This window comes from Apus apus, chromosome 3 (assembly GCF_020740795.1).
Source record: "Apus apus isolate bApuApu2 chromosome 3, bApuApu2.pri.cur, whole genome shotgun sequence".
Taxonomy (NCBI): domain Eukaryota; kingdom Metazoa; phylum Chordata; class Aves; order Apodiformes; family Apodidae; genus Apus; species Apus apus.
Genome location: NC_067284.1, coordinates 51693994 through 51717931, shown reverse-complemented (window position 1 = coordinate 51717931; position 23938 = coordinate 51693994). Strand labels below are relative to the sequence as shown.

At 42.2% G+C, this 23938-nt stretch overlaps 1 protein-coding gene across 6 annotated transcripts in view; it reads left to right on the top strand.

The window, feature by feature from the left end:
- The first annotated feature begins 12115 nt into the window (after positions 1-12115).
- KIF16B (kinesin family member 16B) overlaps positions 12116-23938 on the top strand; it is a 138122-nt gene continuing 126299 nt past the window's right edge. For all 6 annotated transcript variants that reach the window (XR_007888883.1, XM_051613297.1, XM_051613296.1 and 3 more), the window contains exon 1: positions 12116-12212. Coding sequence is in view for 5 of the 6 variants with exons in the window: in XM_051613297.1 (XP_051469257.1) it covers positions 12166-12212 (47 nt within the window). In the remaining variant the exon portion in view is untranslated. The remainder of the gene's footprint in view (positions 12213-23938) is intronic.

Below are 23938 nucleotides of genomic sequence, written 5' to 3'. Positions count from 1 at the left end.
CTTCGAGTGGTAAATACCCCTTAAAATTGCACCAACTTAAATTTCAGTCCTTTATGACAAGGCTTAGTTTCATACACAAGCATGTTGGCTTCTGTTTAGAGGCAGGGCCCATTTCTCTGTGGCATGCCAGACTGGGCTGGTATACAAGCTAAAATGCATGCACAACACTGTATTGTTTGTTTTGTGCTCCTCTTTGAGCAGTGGAAGGAGTAGATGGGACTACGTAAGGAGCTATTCCTTGGTTTTCTAACATGACGTACAGTGAACTCTGGCTATACCCTTTCCATCAAGTCCATGTGATCCAGGTGTTGGGCAGTGACCATATGGTTCATAAAACCTCTGTTCATAAAACCTCTCCTTACATGCTCATTGACTTCTTGTATGACCACATACATCTTCTTTCCCTTCTTTTCGCCATCCCTTTTTCCCTGTCTTCCCTGTTTAGGCTGCACATTCTCGGCACAGAAGGAGCTACATTGCAGCGTCTTTGCTACCATGGGCTTGAGTACTCCAGACATTCTATCCAGCAATATGAGTTGCTATTGCCAATAATAACATTACAACATTTATCCCAAGGCAAGGAGGGGAAACATAAATTCTCTCCAGCAATGTTTATCATCTGAAAGTATGCATACAGCAATATCCCATGTAAATTTTCTAAATATGCCATCATCATTATAGCAGCAATGATGCTTCTCACAGCCAGCATAATTGCTGTCAGTTTTTTATGCAGTCACGTGTCACTGAAATACTGTATTAGTGCTTTCTGTCTCTATATGCACAACTTTTGGCAATAAGAAATTATTTAAATAATTGGAAAAATGGTCATACCTCATATCAAACATAGGGAACTGTACAAATTGAAACACTTTGTAAAAATATGTTCATATTTTAGTGTTTCTTCTATTTTGAACTCTAGCAAAGAGTGGCAAATTGTTAATGTAATCATTATATGGCAGATCAAAAATGGGCTTTGTGCTTTTTTGCTGGATCAGTAATTCAGCAATTGAAAGGCAGCTGGCCCCTCTCCAACAAAATCATTTCAATTGTGGTTTTAAAGCAGATTATTCTTCTTTTAGCTCGAGTAGGAGAGTGCAAGATTTTTGTGTGCTGCCTTTGACCAGCAACATTAGATCTGTCAGCAAGACATTGCTAAGCAGAAAAGTAGACACTTAAAATGAGAATGTTTCTAATCTTCCTCACTCTTCTTTTTTTTTTTTCAAGCCTGGAACGATTTATCTCTATGTCAGTGTGGGTTTGGTTTTCGTGTTTTGTTGTTGATTTTTATTTGTTTGTGGGGGTTTTTTGTTTGTTTGTTTGACGGAGAAGCAGTGGCCACTAGAGGGAGAACAGGTTATACCTCTGGTTTGGACGTGCATACTTTTGATTCATGTCAAAAACAGCTTCTCTTTGCAGTTACCGACACATAAAACCAGCTTTTCTTGTTCTGGTTTGTGTGATCCTAATTTAATTTTATCTCATTGAAGAAACACAATGAAGTAAGAATAACAAGCTGTAGTTTTATTAAAATACTTTGCTTGGCTTGATTTGAGTGTAAATTGAAGAGAGCATTGCCTACTGCCCTTTGTAGATATTATTAAAAAAAGAGGTTGTGTTCCAAGTTGAAAGATTACTTAATAATAAACAAGAAATTTCTCATTAATAAGGGTTATTTCTAAAAGGAACTAGGGCCAGGTGGCACTGGCAACTTCGATTAAAAATTCTTTCTGATGGTGTTTAGCTTCTTTTGAAATTTTTCCCTAACTCTTTTAAAAGTATACACTGCTTCACTAGTCTGGGGTTATTTTGGTTGAGCTGTTCAATGACCTTGTATGAACATCTTTCCTGCTCATGAGCAATATATTGTGCATCACTGAATGAAGGGAGCAGTCTACAGCCATCTGCTTGGGGACGTGCTCAGGAGTGTGTTACATGGGCTTGGTACCCTGGCATGCTGTAAAGGGGTGCACTTTTCATGGAGGCTGCTCTACAGCTGAAGCAACACAGATGGAGAGCACACCACCTCTACCCATCAACTGCCTTTCAAAAGAGCCCAAGTCCAGGAGTTCTTAGACCTTTATTCAGGCAAGCCTGTCCTTTGAAGCCAATGGTGAGGCTCATTTTACCTTGTGGACAACAAAAGTGGAGTCAGTTCAGTAGCTCTCCAGGGGATGGGCAGGAACTGCAAGGATGGATGTGAGCGGTGGGCTTCTTGCGATGTTCCCTGTTTGGCTGAATCCTCCCTTCTCCCCCCCGTGCAGAAACACAGCTTGTATTTATCAGCCAGTCATTCTCCTTGCACCCGTGCCTCCCAATGGGCTCCTTTCTTCAGCAGGAGCCTGCCTGCCCTCCCCAGCCCCAGGCAGCAATCTCTTATCACACCCTTGCTTCTGTTTGCAGTTTCTTTTCTTGCCATCTCTTTTGCCCCTTGAAATGCTCAGTGGGACTCATGTGCTGGCATTCTGGGTGGTAGACTTGGCTTACTAGTCCGATTTGAAAGGTTATGTATATTTGCATGAGCAAATATCAGGAAAATGGCTTTCCAGAATGCCTAAATGTTTCATTCCAGTTGAGAGAAGAATCTGTAGATCCTTTGAAGATGTGTGTGCTGCCTTTCAGGTACCTCCTAAAATAGTTTTCTTATGGATATTACCATATTCAGCAGTTCAGACCTACAGTGTCTCTTTCCCTGGGGATTACAGATAAAGCCTTATCTTATTAAGAAGACTGACCCATACTCCAGCCTATTTTTCTGCTGATCCTAATCTTAATATTAAATACAACAAGTTTTCACATAGAAGCAGTGAACTGGGACATAAATGTTCTCTATAATAGCTCAGAGTAATCTCTCTATTTCTCTTCAAATTTGGCTTATCCAAATCCTCTGTTTTCTCAGGGAACATTATTCCAAGAATATATTTGTCTGCATTTCCCTGTAGATATTGATCAAATTGCACTGAAGGCAGTACAAGATTTCTCAACGATTTTCAGTGTTTTACCTTCAGCTTTGCATGAATTTATATTTTCCCTGGATGTTCTTATTTTATTCTGAGCTTGGCTCTAACACCAGCATTCATTTCCATTGCAAATCCAGTAACTACTAAAGATCAGGGAACAAACTGAGTGTTAAATATACACAATGATACTTCTTGTGCCCATGACCTTAAAATTGCCAGCCTCAAGTGGTCATTCATTGTGGGTACCCTAAACCCACAGTATAAATCGCTCAGTAATTCCCACCCTGAACCTCTGTAAGCAAAGGAAGAAGGACTACCATGAGAAGGAATAGAAATTACATTGGAAATATAGAAACCAAGCTTAATTATTATTCCTTTCTTGTATGCCATCAAGCAAACCTTCTCTGGCCTCCAGGAAAGTTTCTCATGCTTTTTAATTTCTTTTATGTAGCTCATGGCCTCAGTCCGCAGTCTGATGTCCTCCAAGGTGGATGCCTGAAGGACACTTTCCTGCCTTAAACCTGGATATCCTGATAATAACCATAGCTGAGCTCCTGACTTAGACAAACCAGACAGATGCTCTTCCTGGCCTTTATCTCTTGCTTGGTGAGGATGTCAGCATCAGCATCACCTGTTTTGCTTCTCTGGATGCAGAGTGAAGAAGCAGCCCTTGCTGCTAAACCTTATGGTCCCTCCAGCACTGTGGTTTGTTGACGTGTCGTGTGGTTGGTGGTGTGAGATGACAACAGGTATGTCCTCAATCTCATGTCTCACTGGGAAGTCTGGAAGAGACTTCTCTGGAACAGACTTTGCAGCCCTCCTCCATCTTTAATGCCAGTAAAGGTGATAAAAGGGGTCCTGGAGTGAGGAGAAGGGGGAACACACTGTCTGTGTTTGAAACACACTGTGTTTGAAAAGCCTGGATTAAATGGCAGTGCTGTATGCAAGAAACTCACTTGACACATGGATAAAACACAGTACTGGCATACCCAAGAACTTGACCCTGACCTAGCCTTGAAATACATGGCCATTCTACATCCCAAGAAGTGACATGCTGATGTGTTGTGTAAATCCCAGAGTGATGCAGAGAGAACATCTCCAAGCACGGCACTGTGATAATTCATTAAATGTTATTAGATCTTTCTGTAGCTTCCTTAGCTATCAAGCCCTGTCATATTACCTTTTGGACATAACAGATTGCCTCTGTGTTAATTGAATGATACTCCAGAAAAAAAGAGCAAATGAGGGAGCTCAGGGGCTGCCACCATCTATGGATTGTAAATAATAAGAACTCGATAAGGAAAAATTATCAGAACATCTCCCTATTATATTTAATAAAGAAACAACAAATTGCTACATTCTTGGATAGTTGGGAAAAATAATGAGTTGAAAAACAGACAATCTCATTTCTCTTCCCAACTGTGCAGAAATTAAATGTCAACTACAACCACTTATTCTTCATTTCCACTTCTCTGTACCATACTTTTTGTTGTCAGGCTCCTTAACTGAAAGTGAAGCAGGAGAAGGGACAAAGCTAGCCTCATTTCTGAGAAGCCAACAACATGTTTAAAATGCTGCAGCACACTCTCTGAAACTCATGAGTGCTCTTCATAATGAGAAAAGTTTCTGTGCAGGGCAAACTTGCCTGTTGTTCAGAGCCATCTCCCTTTGATTTTTGTAAAATAGAAATTAAGTGTCTGTGTTTTCACAGTTAAGAGTTTGAGTTGACAATTTTGTGTCAAAGGAGAAAGAAATCTCCTATAGAGTAGAAATATGAATATAAGCAGTACCTTTGTTTTTCTGTTGTTATGTACCTTATTTTCTTATTGCCACATAAAGTACATTTAAAAAGCTTTGAAACTATATGAAGATGGAAAGCAAGCAAAAGGAAAATCAGCTCACAGAAAATTTAATTGATTAGCAGTAGACCAAAGCAGCAGAGAGTCAGGCCAGTGACTTTGGTTCAGTTCTAACTAAGCTTTGGCTGAAGCTGTTTTGGTTAAATTCTGGATCCAGCCTAACAAAACAACTTGAAAACAATGATGTGTACCCAGCAGTTTGAATTTTTGCTTGATGAATTCCCCCAGATGATCAAAATCCCAGGCTATTTACAAATAGTTTCCTCCCTTCTCTGGTCCAGCAGACCACAGGAAACTTTTCTTGTGGACTTTTGTGTTTCCCCATCCTGCCACAGCTGCACCATGGCAGCTTCTCAGGTCTATCTGTGGCAGGGCAAGGACCTGTGTCTGCTTCTCCATCCCAGTGCAAGAGCCAGTATGGGTGTAAACCCTTTGCACCCTCCTTCATGGGTCAGAGGTCTGTGTAAGGGGGTGCCAGTGAGGATACCCTTCAACACAGCTAGCCATTTCCCGGTATCCTCTGAGCAGGAACTCAGAGGATCCTTGCATGTGTGCTGTCTGCACTGGCAACAGGCTGCATGTCCACTGTCTCCTGTACAAACCTTGTGATGCAACCTCCAAATGATTGAGATAGGCACAGGGCTCCCCAGGAAGGGATGCACCTGGAAAGATGGGCAGTATTCACCAGCAATACTTTAAAGGGGTCTATGAGAAAGATGGGGAAAAACTTCTTAGCAGGGCCTGTTGCAATAGGACAAGGGGTAATGGTGTTTAAACTGAAAGAGGGTAGATTTAGGCTAGATATAAGGAAGAAATTCTTTACAATGAGGGTGGTGAAACACTGGAACAGGTTGTCCAGAGAGATGGTAGAAGCCCCATCCCTGGAAACATTTGAGGTCAGTTTGGCAAGGGCTCTGAGCAACCTGATCTAGCTGATGATGTCCCTGCTTACTGCAGAGGGGGTTGTACTAGATTATTTTTAAAGGCCCCTTCCAATCCAAACTGTTCTGTGATTCCGTGACCTGCTGATGGTCCCTCTGCCCAGCACAGAAGGAACAGCCACAGTCTGGTTTATATTGTCACCATTATAACTGTGAAGGTCAATGAGAGGGCTGGATGCAGATGACAAAGATGTGAGGGAAACAGGTCTACTACCACTTAGTTTAAGCTAATTTCCCACATTGTGGCAAGCAGAGCACTGGCACATGGCTGGCACAGCAGTGGTGACTGCTGCTGCTGCCAAAGGTATTAAGTCTTCTGCAATTGCTGCTGCTGCTCTCCTCAAGCAGCTCCCAAGGATCTGACTGGCAGTGCCAGGTCTAGGCGACCCTCCTGGGCTGCCCCAAATTTATTGCTCCCACTTGGAGCCACTGGCAGCACCCTGGCAGGTGGTCTGGCTCCATGGCCACAGTGTTCCATTAAAAAGAAAAGGGCACTGCACAAAAGAGCAAGAGGGGAAATACCAGAACCTGGCACCAGTGGTAGCTCATTAAAACCACACAGTTCCCAAGGAGAATTTCAAGCTGACGGCTTGATGCTTATTGAAACTGCATGCTGAGACCTGCTGGAAATGGGATAATTATCCTTGTTTAATGTGGATTCACACAGCACTTGTTTTAATTCTTAATAGAGTGAAATCCTTTATTTTTCTGCCATCAGGCAGCTCCTTTTGAACCTTCAATTGGGAAGCTGTAGTGAAGCCCGGCCACTCTCTGGGGCTAGCAGAGGGGCACTCATGCCTTTCAGAAGCTGTCCATGGCAAGCACCTCCAACTGTACACTAGTGACATTATACCAGAGATGTACAGACACATTTAATGCAAAGTGGGTATGAATATAGACCCAAAACTTGGCTTGGGAATAAGCTCAGGGAAGCAAACTGTGTGTATGCATTAAAAGGGCTGTGTTTGTATGCTGCTGGGAATGGGCAATGCTGTTTGTTCCTCATGGTTTTGACAGATGAGAAAATCAGAGCAGCCTGAGGAGGAGAGCGATTTCACTGGCTGAGATAAAGGAGTTCACAACATATCTTGGTGAAGACAGCAGAAATAACATCTGACTCTTTGTGGCACATGAGGTGTGAAAAACCCCACAGAAGAAGGCTGAAGGATGATGTTGAGCAAGTGTTTTCCCCAAAGTATTCCCTGGAATGGAGTGGAGAGAAGGATAACTTTCTTGATATATTAATTGGCCACAAGATAATATCTTCTCCCAAATATTGGCTGTGGAGGATCCTCTTCATCTCTTTAGCAGTGAGCATTGAGCTTTCTGCATCAAATTAGCAAACACTGATTTGCTATTCAGAAAATTGAACCGGGGCTGATGACAAGGTCCAGCTCAACAGGGAGACCCATGGGATGGGGAGATGCCCCCATCCATCCCCATCTATCCCCTCCATTGTGGAAGGGTGCTCTCAGGTAGAATTCCTGGTCTCTCTGTCCTTCTCAGAATCATATTTCAAACTGTGATGGGAAAAGAGGATGATAACAGGTAAGATGTAACCATTGGCTGAATCATTAATTCCTGACCTTCAAGGGTATTTTGGGTGTGAACACAAGAAAAGGCAACTGGTCATCGTCACGTGCATTGGAAGGGCTTGAATGAAAGACTTTGCATCACTCGTTATTAGTAAGGTCCAGCCTGTCATCTCCTGGGCTTGGGACCTATTTTGCAACCCCAGGAACCAGTGGTATGTGCCTGAAGATGTTTCTGACTGAGCAGGTCCATTGCAAGAGGTCAATTAGAAGCAAGAAGAAAGGGCAGGTGATGGTGGTCAGGAGTCAGGTGGGTGCAGCACCACTTGTCCCCTTGTCAGCAGGCTGGAGCCTTGCAGAAGATCCAGACATATCACCTCTGGGTCCAAGCATAATTTCTATAATAGGTGGAACTGGCTTTCCAAACTCCGAGTGAAAGGTAGGAGAGACACTCTTTATCATAACACAAATAACAACCTTGGAAAAGCTTGATTAACCATATCTGAACTGTGTGTTCATTAAAGACATTTACACCAAAGCAGTAGAGGAGTATTTGGGAATGACATACTTTGAGTTTGGTTTGGATTTGGGATTACAGACTTTGCCCAGGTGCCTCTGAGGGTAAAATATTTATTATTTAGAAACTGACAGCTGTATTTTCCACCAGGTTTTTAAGGAAAGGGTGTTGATGTACCTCCTGTGGGTACGTATATTTACATACCTTTGTATTTGCTTTTTTTGCATTGATATATACAAACTGTGACCTAGGTATGGAACTTTCAAAAAGCTCCCTTTCTGACAAATTTTGAAGAAGTCAGGCTGAGAACAGAGCAACTTTCCTGCAGCCCCAGTCCTTCAAACATCCACCCAGCAGCTTAATTATAGGCCACAGGCCTAAAAGCAGCCTTCGTTCTGGCTCCTCCTCCTGTAAAACTTACTTGTTCCTTACTGAAATTGCAGGAGACATTATATATGGTGTGCAATAATTTAATTTGGCTGCACTGATAAGAATTGAAAGTAAAATATTAACTTGTTGCTGAAACAAGAGGCAGAAGAGAGGGCCCAGAGACAGCAATGGGTCAAAGGAGCAAATTTTGATGCTATGCTAAAGCCAGTGCTGATGTCAAATCTGTCTAACTCGAGCTATATTTAACTTCTTTCTGCTTAGCTTTATTGAGAAGACTAATTTATCCCACTTTCCTGGCTGTGATTTGCATGATATTGAATTAGAACCCGAGCAGAGCCATCCCCACTGCCCCTGCTGCTGGGTCACACCGTATCCACCTGAGCATTCAATGCTGGTTACAGCCATAAATGAGGGTTCATCAGTGCTGCTGGACAAAACCAGGTCTGGCTTTGCCCTCCAGAGACTGCCCGCAGCATTCGTGTCCTAGCCTGATGAAGGAAAGGCATTTCTGAAATAGCAAGGCACCGAGAATTGCAGGAAGATGGGAGAGCCTGAGGATTTTTTGCTGCTTCATGCCAGGCGTGCTGTGGGTGTGATAAGCTGGTCCAGCTCCCACCTGCAATGGGCACTTCAGTACGGAAGAGGAAAAGTGTTTGTTTTCCATTTCATGGGAGGATCTGTGCGAGTGGAAAAGCTCACCATATCCCCTCATGGCTGGATGCCTCAGACCGCAGTGTGTGGAGAAATATTTACTGAACCAGATGTATTTCTTCAGTAGCTTTAGCACGGCTGTCTGAGAGGAGTTAGTGGATGCTTTGCAAATTAGGCTACAGATTGATTGGCATTCCTAGCACCCCTAACTGGTGCTGAAAATTGTTACATTTTAATGTATTTTTTTACCACTGCTTTTTATTCTTTCATCCTGTTACACATGCATGCACACCTCTATTTTTAACATGCACTTTTTAGCTTATTCTTACCTTTCTAACGTGTTTGTGCTGTTCCATGTCAGCTTGTTGCATGTCTTCCAGATCCTCTTTAAAGCTATCACGACACTTTCATCAATTCATCCCCTGCCTTGGTGGGGGTCTCCCCCCCTGCCATGTTTGGCTGCTGCAGTGTGTCAGCTCCTGTGCTCACCAGGGTGCCCAGGTCCTGGGCTGTTCTTTAAGCAAATATTGCTCCTTCTGTGAATTCCCAATGTCCTCATTCTTTCTCTCCTGCTGTAACTCCTGTCTGGCACAGCACAGTTGATCCCTTCCCTTCTTTTTTAGTGCTCCTGTGACCACCAGTCCATGATACTCCAACACTGGTGTTTAAACTACTTCCTACTCTTTCTTGGAATTTGTTTCAGCACCACAAATGCTGTTTCCCTCCTTAAATCCTTCTCCTAGGCTTGTCTTCCCACATTGCTGAAAAATTCAGGAAAAATCCACTCTATAAACCCACCACTTTCTTTTCCATTTCCAAACCTTCAATATGATTTTTAATCTCTGACTCTCAGGCCAGAGGTCTCTTTTGGCTGTTGAAAGCCTCTTGTGTCTCATTACTGCGCTCTTCTCCCACTCTCCCTGTTCCTTCCTCCTTCTCTCCTATTACTGTCCCTATATTTCTTCCTCTTTTAAGTTGCTGCACCAGTGACTTTCTAGCCCCTTATCCCAGAGCCCCTCTTGTTCTTATCCCTCCTCTTCTCTTCCTTGAGCAAATCAAGCAGATAATAGTTTCTCTTCTGCTGTAAGAAGAGGGTGTGACCTCTTTCTTCAGATGCCACAGCATCTCTCAGTTGATCTGTTGCACTTCTAGGGACAACACTTTATGGCTTCTTTCTCCATCCCTTCCTGTCTCCCACCATGTCTGGTGGGTTTCTACCCCATTCCCTTCAACCACCTCCAGCACTCAGTCATCTTCCAAATCTCTTCTGTCCTGGCTTGCTGTGTTCCTCTGACCTTGTCCTAGTGCTTCCCTACACCTCTAGGGTGTAAATGTGGGGTCCTTCTGTCTCTGCTTTCCCTATTCTGCTCTCCTCCTTTTCTCAGAACATCTCATTCTTATATGTAATACTGATTTCCAATTCTAATTGCTTATCAGCTGGTGTATTTACAGTCACCTTCCATTCTTCATTCCTTCCCCTTTTTGGAGACTGTTGTTGGTGGGATTCATCACTAAGGATGAGGCCTGAAAAAGTCTGAGACCTTCTGCTGTGTTTTGACAATTGCTTTTTTTGGCTTCTCAAGTGAGTAACAGCTTTAGTGACTTGAATGCAGCTGCATTTGTATGATGTTTTAAGTGGTGTCTCCATTTCAGGTGTAATTTCCAAGCACCAACCACTCCAAACAAACAAAAATATTTCTTATTTATGATAACATTATTTATCCTGCTTTTTGATGCTGTCTTCATCACAGTTACTCCTCACAAGCCAGACCTGTAGCCACTGCTTCCAGGAGGAGGACATGCCTGGCTGCTGCTGCTGGAGCTTATGAAGGTAGTACCCTCCCATGGCACCAGTGTGTTTCCAAGGACTCGTTAGGGTTCCTCATTACTGAAAAATGACCTCGTTCTGGTCCAGGCTCCAGCTGCTTCTCCAAAGGCAGTAGAGGCAGCAGCGTTGCTGGTGGGAGCCCTGCCACCAGCTCTGGTGTGAGGTTGGTGCCATCCCCAGCTCCCCATGCAGGATGCATCCCTGGGTGGGGTCTCACCCTGTGCCCACCCTCACCGCGTCCCAGGAATCCTGGCAGGGCGCCCAGGCTGGGCTTCTGCAAGCACAGCTGAGGGCACAGCTCTCCATCATGTACCGCACCATAATGTACATCTGGACGTACCCTGGTGTTAATTCCACTTTTCTCTGAGCTGACTGCAATCAGCTTTTCCTCACTAAGTGCAAAGGATGGAGCTGGTGCTGATACCTAGTGGGAGAGCTGCTGTGTGCCCCATTATAAGCAGTAAAAAACCACTAGTCCAGATGTATCACCTTATAGACATGAATATTATTTGGCTGTGATGCACACTGCTTCACCATCTCTAGGTGAAGAGATTGTGTACACAGTTTGTTTTAACACCTCTTGAACACCGATGTATATGTATATATATATGCATAAAACCAAGGACAAAAAATATATATGCATATATATGGATACATATGTAGATACATATAGATACACACAGACATACATGTGTATCTTTACATATCTATAAAGACATATCTGTCTCCCTATATATAGGTGTATTTATAGAGACAGATGTGTATATGTACAGGGATGTGTGTATCTATGTAGGGAGAGAGATATATGGGGTGTATACAGGGGTATATATATATATATATATATAGGTGTGTTCATGTACAGACACCCCTCCCTACAACAGTATGCCCTTGTATATGATGGGATGATATATATTTATAGGGCGTGTGTGTATTTATGTAAATATATGCATGTATATACATATACACACCCCATAAATATATATATATGTATATATCCACGAATCTTTTGATATATATCTACCTACATATACCTTGGGGGATGGGCTGGTGGAGAAGCCCCCCACACCCACAGGAGCTGTCGCTAGCCCCCTGTGCCTCCGCCCCAACCCCACCCCCCCGTCCCCGGTTTTCCAGCTCCTCCCGGTTTTCCAGCTCCTCCCGGCTTTCCTCCTCCCCCCCCCCCCCGCCCCGAAGGCGGGGCCGCGACCGCGAGCAGCAACGCCTTGCGCCTCACTTTGTCCCTGCGCTGCCCCCATAGCCGCCCGGCCGGGAGAGGAAGGGCGCTGCGCGGGGCGGGCGGCGGTTGCCATAGTGACATGGCCTAGGCCGGGGGGCGGCCTGCGCTCGGCCCCGGCGGGCGGACGGGGCGCGGGTCGGCGGCGAGGGCTGCGCTGGGCTGGGCTGGGCTGGGCTGGGCTGGGCGGGGCGGGGCGAGGCCGGGCCGGCGGCTGGAGCAGGTGAGGGCCCGAGCGGCCCGCCGGGGATGAGCCATGGCTTCAGTGAAGGTGGCCGTGCGAGTGCGGCCCATGAATCGCAGGTGAGTGCGGCCCGGTGGCGGGGCCGTCCCGGCCCCTCCCAGGAGGGCTGCGCGGTCCCGGGCGCGGGGCTGCAGCCCCTGAGTCGCTGCCGCTCGCAGGGGGTGCGTGACACGCGGTGTTGCCGCTGTGCGGGCGGTGACAGCCGTTACCGCGGCGGCGGCTGGGGGGGCGTCAGGGGTGTCCTGGCGCTGGACTGGGCGGCTCTGCCGGCAGGGCTTTTCCTCCTCGGCGGGCTGGGAGGTAGCTCCTCCGTTGTGCTGGAAGGTGTGTGGCCTTCTCTGTAAAGTTCGGTCTGTTGTGGTCTTAAGCAGTGGTTGTCCTTACAACGAAAAAAAAGGTTGCTGTAGTGGCGGTAGGAAACTTTTAAGAGGCAAGGGCCTGCCAAGGAGGTACCTCCAGGCCTCTAAAACGTGACAGCAAGCTACTTCTTCCTTTTATCTAGCCACTGAAACCCCTTTTACCTACTTGCAAGAGAGACGTTGTCTAGTTCGTTCGTGTAATGCCAGCTTTTGTGGAGGAGCCATTATAGTAAAGGTTATTAAGAGGCTACTTAAGCTCGAAGTATAGAAGAGGCAGCTTGCCCCGTTTGCTGTAATGACAAGAGATTATCGACCAGTTCCTGAGATGGCCCAGGAAATAAACACCGTTTTCTTTGGTGAAATAAGTGCGTAGTATGCACGATAGAGTCAATATGTATTTATATAACTTAAGAATCCTGTGTAGAAAATGATCAGATTCTACTGGCAGTGCTTTCACTTCTTCTCTTGTTCTGGACTGATGTAGTCAGTTAAAAAGAAAACTGCTTTAAAAGTAAAGGCAGCCAATCAAGCTCCCACCCTTCCTTTCACTTGTTCTGATTCAGGTATGTAAAAAGACCAATTTGCCAAGTTCTGAAAGTCAGCCAATATCTTGTCATTTTCAGTGGGGGAAAAACAAACCTTATGAAAAGAAGGTTGATGAAGTTTAGAAGGGGAAAATTTTGCAGGTTGGTTTCAAGTAGTTTATGCAGTTGGATGGAGCTGAGTGGTTAGAGGTCTGGGTTGGTGAATAGTCTTTTCACATCCTCTGGCTCCCCCTCCTCACTCCCCTGAGTTTAACCATATGATTCTTACACATTTTAAAAATTTTTCTATGTATACACTTACTTTGAAAATTCCTGACAACAGGTAGCATAGGCATTTGAAGTCTTGCTAAGACTTGCTATTTGTAGTGTGCTGGTAGCATGGAGAAGTTTTGTTTGTGGACTAGAACTGGGATCTGCTAGGAGACAGAAGAGCAGGAAAAGGGCTTGTAATTGTGATAGGCAGTGGAAACATTATCTGATAAGATGTGAGTAGAAGTTTGCAAGTGTTGGGGCAAAATAATTTTGCAGATAATAACTCTGGACCTCATGTCTAGAATGCGCATGGGAGCATAACTTAGATGGGGCTAGATCAGAGCATAACTAGAAAATAGTGAAAATTGTGGTATAATGGAAAAGAGCCTAAGAGCAGGGCCGGCAGAGGCCTGGTGTGATCAGCATTGTCTTTGACACCATGTACTGAGTGGCAGTCGGTGAGGTTGTGAATAGACTTACTCTAAAAGCTACTAAATGTCTGACTACGGAAATAAGCAAACTGTGAAGAGCTGTCCAGTTGAGGTTGATAAAACCTTGCCGTTCATGGGATGGTGCTTGGTTTTTGTAAAACATTATCAAGAGGGTGGATTCAGTGTCACAGGATGTTGCTTCTAGGTCTTGATTTTTCAGAGGCACCCAGTGCTGCAGTTTGGGAGTAGTGCTGGAGTCAGTCGTGCTCCTCTCCTTCGGTCAGTGCTGGACTCGTGCTGTGTATTGTAAAACTGAGAACCTAAGCCTTAGAGGGTCCAGTAGCTTTTCCAGTTGCAATAGAGAAGGTATGCTGAACCAGAAGCCAGGACCAGTAGTCATGTTTTGCTGATAGTGGTTTATCCTGTACATATCTTCTCTCAGCTGTGCTCCTTTCCTCTCCATGGGTTCCTGCAGTGTCTTAATGCTGCCTGTTTGAAGGACTTCCCCAATTGGGTATTCATTCCGCAGCACTTATTTTAAAAATCTTTAAAGTGATACTGTATTAGAGTTCAATTTAATTTTGTGTGTGTTTCCAAATTTGCTTTGGTTTGTTCAAAGCTTAGTCATATAATGCAGCTTATTTAATGAGTCATTTTTAATTAGAGAAGACAGAGTTAATGAACGGTTATTGGTAAGACTCCGGCATTATGGAGCAGTTGCGCTGTGTGGTGTCATAGCACTGCTAGTTGTGTAATAAGTCATAAACATGGATCTTGGAATGAATCATGTGATGGGAAGGCGGTTGTTGTTTAAGGATTACTTGCTTAGATTACAAACTTTAGTCTTTTTTATTTTATTTTTTTTTCTTCTGCAATTACTTTTTTCAGTCTTCTCATTCTCTGGCTTGACCTGGAAGGAATTTAATTTCAGAGCTGTTGTCAAAGCCCTTGACCATTCTTACTAAAGTAGCTAACATCCCAAATTATGTTATGCATGGGTTACACTAGAGGTTTTTGACTTTATCTCTGGATAACCTAGTAAAAATGATGTCTAATGGCTTTACAGTTACATCTTTGAAACCAGTGGTGTCTGAAGTTCAGTTACTTGGTGAATCTTCATCTGTCTGTTGGTTTCCTTCATTCAATATTGAATTGCAGAGACAGCCTTTCAGTCTGTGCTTATATTTTAATATTACTGCCACGTGGCTAAAAAGCTGCCAGCTGTCAGAAGGCTAGGTTTTCTTCACTGAGTAGAAACCTGGAGGGAGGTGAGGTTGGGTGGCTGATGTATTTTTTGCTCTGGCAAGCTAGTGGGTTTGGTCACCAGTATTCTAAGGTTCATTTACCAAAACAGACACTATTCATTTATTTTCTTTGAATTTGGAGGTCCTGACTGGAAAATCCCATATCTGGTCCCAGAAAATGCAGTTTCTCATCAAGATGCTGTTGTTCCTCAGAATGGTAATCTCCTGGGCAAAATAAATGGGTTTATAGAGAAGTGTCATCAGTTTCAAGGTGCTTTTCTGTTCACTTACTGAACAGGCAGGTGACTTTGGGCTACTGGTTACAAGTCAGTGTCGTCTACATAGTGTGAGATATTTGGGATCCTGTTAAGCCTAACCTAATTCTGATTTTTCTTTTGTGTTATGCACTGCATCTGCACAGTTCAAATAAGTATGTTATTTTATGTTAATCTGTTTCAGAGTCTTTTAAGAAGAATGAGGGGGTAATCTCTTCTTCCTTCCATTTTATGTACTGTTTTCTCTGCATGAAAACTAGAATTCAGTTAGTGTTCAGGGAAACCAGTTCAGGACTCTTTTGTCAGTTAAATAAAACCATCTAAAGTATGAGAAAATGTTGTAATATTTAATAAAGGAAATATCAAAGTGATTCTTTCAGATACTATCACCAGTTCTTATGCCCCTCAATTTCTTACACCTGATAGCTCTGTTCTATTTGGCCTTTAACTCATCAAGCAATAGAGGAAAGAAAGCTTTTTCTGATTTTTTAACATTTTTCATCTGTTACTTGCATTTGCATAAACTAGTTATAGTATTTAACTAGCTGAACAAATGAAACAAGGGTTAAATGCTGTCCTTACCTGCAGAAGATGTGGTGGACATTAGAATGTGAGTTTGCACTGCAGTAAGTTCTTTTCCTGATGCTTGTCCAGCGCTCTCACTGTTTTTAAATGTTTATTTAAATGAGCTGTGTAGACTTTTCCACAGCTCTGTTCTTATTTCCAGTATAATGAAAGAGAAATTAGAATTTGATTTAATTTTAAATTTTTTTTAACCCTGCATACATACGTTCCTTAGACTTCCCCTACAAACGGAAGTGACTGATGAGGATGTCAGAGATGTGTGGCAGAGGCTGTAGCACTCTGCCTGGTTATAATAATTCAGAAGATTAACAGTGGTAGTGGAAAGACAGAGAAAATATGTTTTATTGCTTTGAGAAGGCTTTTGTGTGGCTGTGGGATTTGTTTGGATTAAAAGCCATACCAATGGCAATACTTTAATCCACAAACACATTCTGCATGATTATTCATTAGATGTAGGGCTGGCTCTCTTTGTTTTATGTTATTACACCTCTCAGTTATGCTTGTAAGTCTAAGGTAACTCCTCCGCATGCAGAGCTGGAGTCAGAGTACCTTGGGAAATTTAAGATCAACGTTATATTAACTTCAAAAATAACTGCTTGCACAATCCAAGCTGTAGTATCAATAGCAGAGTTTTCAGCAGCTCAATATAGCAATGCAAAGGACAGAGATACAAAGTAAGATGTTTCAACATCTAGAGTGACTAGAGTGTTTTTGTTACAGCAAAAAGAGATAAACAAGTAAACAGTGAAGAGCCAGTTGAAATCTTAATTTCCATTCTGAATGTTTACAAGTGATTTCGGTAGAAGCTTACTGGGAGTGTGGAGGTTATAATTATCTGTGCTTTTCAGAACTAAGAAACAAAAGAAATAGACGGAGAATATATTACAGAATTTGCAATGCAGGGAAGAGGGGAATGAGGTGGTGTCTCATGATAAGTTGGTATGTCTAAAATAGAGGTTATTGTGTATATTTTTCATTTTTATGGATTTATAAAGATAGTGTTTTGACAAAATGTGGATAATATCAGTGCAACAAAGGTAGAGTGAGAAAAGATGTGATTACAAGCAAGGACGCCCATAGTTAGATATTGTATTTGTATCTGAAGTGCGTGGTGAAATTTTTGCTGTTTCTGAGCACTGATTGTTAGTTGTTGCTTTTAAGAGGCATCCAGAGTGATAGCAGAAATATAACTCAGCTTAAATGTGGCCAAGTGTTGCAATAACGTCACTTTCTGAACTACAGTACTGATGCGGATAAGCCATTTATCAGCAAGTTGAGTTTGCTATTTCTTACATTAATTCTTTGAACTTTGAACTATTTGATTTATAATAATCTACAATTTCTCTACTATAATAAGAAGTTGAAAGACCTGCAAGGATGGGTGAGGCTCTGGTGTGCCTGGGTGAGTGCACCTTTCTCTTGCCTCTGCCTTTATCCATGGGTGAGCCTGAATCCAATAAAAATCTACTTTGATGCCAAGTTGGCGAGGTAAACTAACTGTTCTGAGTGTGACTTTTCACCTTGCCACATTGTGTGTCCAAAACCTTGAACCCATTTAATGACCTCCAGTAGTTTTTTTTCCCTTTCTAAGAGTGTTCAGAGTAGATACATTTCTGTCCCTGGAAGTAAGCTATGCAAATATATATTATGTAAGGACCTTCATCGGTGTGCTACTTCTGTTGATAGCATTGGACCATAGGTGTAGATGCTGATCCAAGTTCTTGGATCATGTAAAGTTGATACTACGGTAATTTTAGTTTGGACATTAAAAGTGCTTTTAGTTTTGAAAGGTACATTAAGAAATTATTTTATTTTCTATATATTATCTCTCACCTCTTCAAAAGGAGTGAACAGTAAAAATAGTTTTATTCTACAATATGGTCTTGCGCACCTTCTCAGGATAGGTCCTCTAGTACAGAGAGGACCAGAGGAGTGAGCATCAGCATGACAACGTACATGTCATCTCTCCTTAATAATCACTTTTTCCTGATGTAAGTGAAGATGTGCCTAACAGATGGGTTATGGTTGGCAGTTGCTTGGTGATACCTGGTGGGTATGGCCAGGTTCTCAGGTGGAGTTGGGAGCAGTGGGCTGCTTCTTTCATTTGGCCTTGGCAGCTCAGCACAGTAAGCACAAACTGGTGCTCATTTGGTTGTGAGAAAGAAGTGTAAAATCTGATCTATGTTTCTTGAGAGGTGAAATGAAACTTGTTGTATGACCACGTGTTTAAGGTGCAGGACTTTGCGAGGAAAAGGGAGGTGGGTAGGACACACAGGTGTGCCTGTTCTTAAGGGGCTGGTGGTCCCTGGTTTTGATGGTACCTGACCAGCACTAGGGGGGGCTCTGCTTGTTAAGCCTGAGAATGTGTGTTCTTTGAGCATGGGTACCAACAATGAATTGTGACATAAACATTTGTAATTAGACAAAAATGCCCTCAAAGATGATAAAAGTCTCAGTGATGGTAGTTCATGGCTGTTGTTACTCCCCTCTGTAGTTGTGGAATGAAGGTGCAATTGAGCTATCAGTGTTTGCTAGGAAATGTAGATACTATGTATTGTGAGGGTTCTCTAAATGGTAACTGTGCGGATCGTGTATTTGAGGAAGGGATGTAGTAAGCTGTGTTACAAGGCTGCAAGCAGACCATTTCAAAATTGAGGAAAGGCTGAAGAACTTGCTGTTGAAGCAGATGAAGAAGTGAAAACTTGCTCACAGCAGAGTGTTAACTCAAACTTGTAAGGACTAGAAAATAAAAAATTGGGGAAGAGCCTACTGTGCTTATTCTTATCAGTGGCAAGAATCAATATGAGGAGATAGAAATCTTATAATCAATACAGTAGCACAGGAGATGGTTGGGTTTTAAGATTTTTTAATATTTTTTTTTTTTTGCATAAAGGTAATAGTTCAGGCTTGGTTATGTAGGAATGGAAGAAGCAGCAACCGTGGGGTGAGGGGAAAAAATACTAAAGTTATTTTACTCAGTAGTTTAAGGAGAACATTGCAAATGTAAAGCACAGCAGTTGCTCTCCTGAAGAGTTTATGTTGCTAATGGTCCAGCCACGTGTTTCTTAAGGGGAGGTAAAATGCAGTCTTGTTAAGGAGTGGGGTCTAATGAGAGTATGGCCTTTGCTAAAATGAGAAGTTAAAGCCAAATAGGGAAGCCAACACCAAGGATAGTAACTGGATGGGAATTAGGATCTCACAGGTCAGGTTATTCCAGAAAAACTTGTCAGACTTTCCGTAGGCTTTTCCACAATAGCAAATATCAGCAGCATGGAAGGAAGCTGAAACTTAGGGGTACAAGCAATAGAGAATGGCAGCACTCCCTGGTCTGCTAAAGTACATGGTCTTTGAACATCATTGGCTTTCAGTGGCATCGGTTTTCCTCTTTTTTTTCTCTGCCCTTTTCCTCTGTGGTTAATCTTTGAAGCTTTCCTGCTTAGAAGTGGTTAATCTGAATTTAGCAGTCTGCTACTATCACAGTGCAGTTCTTGCTTGCAAATATATTGCAGAGCCAAACACTGAAGCTGTGGCTGGTGCATCCCTCAGCAAGTCCCTGGATCAGTATGTCCTGAAGTCCTGTTTCTGGAACCTCATTATCTGAATTATGTTGGAAAAGATCAACAAAAATGAGGTTAATTTATTCAAACAATACTAATAATACATATATACATAATACATATAACAATACAAATAATACATATACTCTCTGTTATGACTACTGGAATAGATCATGAGATGCAAATCTAGAAATATTTGCAGGACTTAAGTTTTGAAAAGAAGAATTAAATATTTAGTTATGGCTCCTTCATAATATCTTGGGAGTGATGGAATGAAGCTAATAATGGATCAGCTTAAGCAGTAGCTTAGGAATTACTGCTAATGAGCTAGCACAGGTTGTGGAAGAGTCTCCCGAGAGGAATGAAAGCCCAGGCAGTTGGGAAGAGCTAATTCCTTTGAAGAAAGTCATTACAGGAAGTGATCTTGCTTGAATGGGAAGGTGAGACTAGCTCTGGGTGACTTTTAAGTAGCTCCTGCGTTTGCCTTTCTACCTCCTGCCTCCTCTGCAGTGGTCTTTGCACAACTTTATACACAGGAATAAAAATAAGCAGGGTATGCTCTCTTTAAAATGGCATCTGGCTGTTCTCATGTATCAAGTAAGATATATCAGGGAGGGAGAGTCCCAAGTGCAGAGATTTATCCTTGTGTCCCTGAGCTGCAAAACTGGAGTAGACTTGACCACTGTGGATGGGGCTCTAAGGAGTTTCAGCAGAATACTGGGTTCCCATTAACTAGAGAGTTAATGACTAGGATTGACAGTTAATGTTGCATAAACCATAAAAGATTGGGAAGCCCACATGCAGCCTCTGCTTACACGTGCTTATTTTTCTGTCCTTTTCAGTGCTTTAATGCAAATGCGTGAGAAGTTTTTCAAGCCTGTAGGATTGGTTACAATCGTTACCTTGTTTCATCTGTCCCCCTCCCTACCACTGAAGAACAAAGACTTTACAGTGCCAGCTAGCAAGAGCACAGTGGCAGTGTGGGCACATGTGGGGCAACATAATTAAAATGGCCTCATTAAAGTTTCTAATCCCCAAAACTTTACTATCTTCAGCATATTTAAATTAAAATTATATTTCTAGAATAGTTAATTTATTTCAGTATTATCAAACACATTGCCAGGTTACCTACACATATTCCATCACCAAACTAATGAACAGTAAAATACCTTCAAATTCTGTTTTTAATTGAGAGCTCCCTGAGACCAGCAGAGAAAAAGGTAATGAGTGTCTCTCTGTATTGTAACTTTCCTGATGAAACAAAGTGAGAGAAAAGTGAGTCTGTCAGTTTCTCAGGCTTAGTTTATTTGACATTAAGACCAATTTTGAAATAAATGGGATTAGCACTCAGCTGTTTTAACTTAACTGAGCCCTTGGACTTATAGACTCTTAGAAGTCTGAGTATCTGAAAGGCAGGTATTGTTGGTAAGAACAGCTGACGGAATTGAAGAGCAAAGTCCTCTGTTTTGCAGTAGCTATGAATACAAAGCCAGTGTTATTTATTGAGAGGGTTTTTTAGAGTTATCTAGCAGGAAGACTGCATACGTGGCACTCAGCATCTTAATTGCTGATGGACTGAAGTTCTAATTGTTGAAGACTCAGACCCTTCAAATATAGGCTTTATGAAGACTCTTTTCCAAAGATATTATATTGTAAATACAAAGCAATGACGAGATACAGAACTTGGAGTGCACCCAACCTTTTTGCTGTGTGCTCACACATTTGAAAGATATTTGTACTTAGATAACTGAAGTAATTTGTTGTTCAATCTAGTTTGCTTGTGTGTGTCTCAGCTGAGGAAAAGAGTGACAGAACAGCGTTATGGATTGCTTAAGGGACTAATAGATCTGTGAGGTCAGGCACAATTTTATTAGACTATATTAGTGTAAATGTGGCTTCAGCTATTTAATTATGGGCTTATAGCCATATCAGTCAACAGCACCAGGTCACTTCGAGCTCAGGATATGCTGGGCTCTTGGCCTGCTTTGGAGACAACTGTGATTTTTAGGCAGTGTAATCATGCCGTACTGGTAACTCAAGCCATAGTGGATTCTGAAAGTCTTCTGACTAAATCAGATTGCTTGACTTGTTATGATTTTAGATCTCAGCCAACATTATATTGAAACTACTTGTTATCGATGTTTATGGAGAAAGTTACTTTAACCCAGAGCGTAACAAAGGCATTTTATATACAGAACACCAGATTTATGTTTTCAACTGCAGCTATGGAGTCACATTTAAAAAAAATTAAAAATTTCTACAAAATAATTCAATAAGCATCAAAGAAGTTAAAAAGCCGAAACCCCTGGATAAGAAGATGTGTGATATTTCAGATTGCACCAACTTTACTTTTCCTGTAGTTACAGAAAGTGACAAAGGATTTCTTGTGTAGGAGGGTGGTTAGTTGACTTTTTAGAGCAGATGGTTGACTTGAATGTTCTCTTTCTAAGAGTTACTCGAACAAAGGAAAATGTTATTGGTCTGTGTAATTCAGTGGGACATCAAGGCACATTTTGACACAGAGGTGGCAGGCAGTTCAGGTAGTGCCTGTGTCCTGGTCTGTGCAGCCTTGGAGGCTTGCTGAAGTACTTTAAAACACTGTTTGGGAAAACTGATTGCACTTTCTGTCCTGTCTTTTTTTTTAGTTTTACCCTCCCACCCCCCATATGAAAAGCACCTTGTTCTTTCTCTTCTCTTCTTGGAGTCACGTCTGACAGGTATTGTGGTAATCACAACTGTCTCAGTTTAACAAGAAACATAATATCACAAACTTTTAATGGGATAAGGTATAATAAATGCTCTAGTGTGTGATTAATACAGAATTTATTAATAAAACCCTACTATTTAAATAACTGAACCTTCCATTGAAGGACCTTAAAAGAAGGAATGTAAAGATGGAAAAAGTCAAACCATTTTTTGCATCTCTGCATTAAGGAATTTTCTGAAGCTTCCCCTGTTGATTTATGTTAGAGGTAGCAGTGCTTTTTCATGGCTCTTCTCCAGTCTCTTTTTGAGAGCTTCTTCAGAAAGTCATGTGCAGGACTGGGTAAGTGACATATGAAGAGGGGTCATTGAAAGTTCCCTTGGAATCTGGAGATACTGCTGATACTTGGCTGCCTGTAGTATGATTTCAACTAGATGCCCATGGAGGTGCAAAAACTGCTCTGATCTTTACCCTGAAAATAAGCAGAGAGCATAAGGAAGGGAAAGGGAGCTTCTTCCATGAAGCTGCTGTGTTTTGATCCAGCTGCTACATTATCTTCAGTTTGGGGCAGTTCTTCATAACCCACATACCCCATGTGATGAAAATAAATTATTAAAGCTTTGCTCAAGTGAGCCATTTATTGAGTTATCCCATTGCAAGAGAAGTAGACTAGTTCTTTTATACGTATCTTGATACTAATGTTGATATTGTTTATATAATAAAGTGCCAAGATTATTTGCGGTAGTTTTTCTGATTCCCCCTCCCCCCCCCCCCCCATTTTTTTTTTCTTTCCCATCTCCTCCTTGCAATTAATTGCTAGATGACTAGTTGAGTTTAGCAATAGTAGAGGGTTAATAACAGCACTGGGCTGATGTATTTCCTGGTGTCTGTGCCAAGAAACTTGTCTGTTTGATCACTCCATAGTTTGGTTAGGGGCCATGGGATCATGGGTTGTTTCCTTCCCTTGTGATCCTGGAACTCCACGTGGTGTATGAAGCAGCAGCTAGAAGAGCCGGGAGGCTGGCCCTAAACACTGCTGTGTGGGCAGATTGTGCTTTCGTAAATCATCAAAGCATTAATTGTGAACTAGTTTTGGCAGCTGACCCTTTTACATTGCTTCGTAATAAAGGGGATGGAGTTTGCAGGGGCAGTGTCTTTGCGTAGTGGCTGGGGCTTGTCTCTGGGCTGAGTTAGTGCTGGTGGTGCCAATGGATGCTGGAAGAGCAGCTAGTTGCAGCAGGGTTCTCCTGGTGCTGAAGGTTCTCAGAAGGGCACCCAACACTGCAATACAGCTGTTTACAGCCTGAACCTTTAATTAAGCTGGAACTTGAAATCAAAACTATTTGAAAGGGACTATCAGCCTCTGCTGAACTGCATTAAATGAATGCCTGGAAATGGCTGGCATCATGCAAGCAATTGTTTTTTATGGGATACTCTCAAACTCTTTATGTGTACAATAAGTTATAGTCAGCTGTCTCATGCCATAAGGAAGCTTTAGCGTATGATTCCTGTTCATTCTTTTCACTTGTCTCAGGTTATCTTATTGATTATAGTATTTCTGTTTCAGGTTGTCCTCTCCTTTTCCCTTTCCCTACAAACATGCAAAATTCCATTATGATTTCCTTTGTTGGTTAGTGCTTTACAAGACCTAGTTTGATAGTTGTTATTCTTCTTATCTTTTTTTTTCTCTCTGAAATTCTCATTCTTCAATAACGTTTAGTAATACTATTATTGTTATCACAAAAGTTAATGACTGCATGCCTTTCAGAATTTTGTGTTGTTCATATATTGCTGGTAGACTTGAAACATTTTGTATCAGTTTTTCCTTACTAA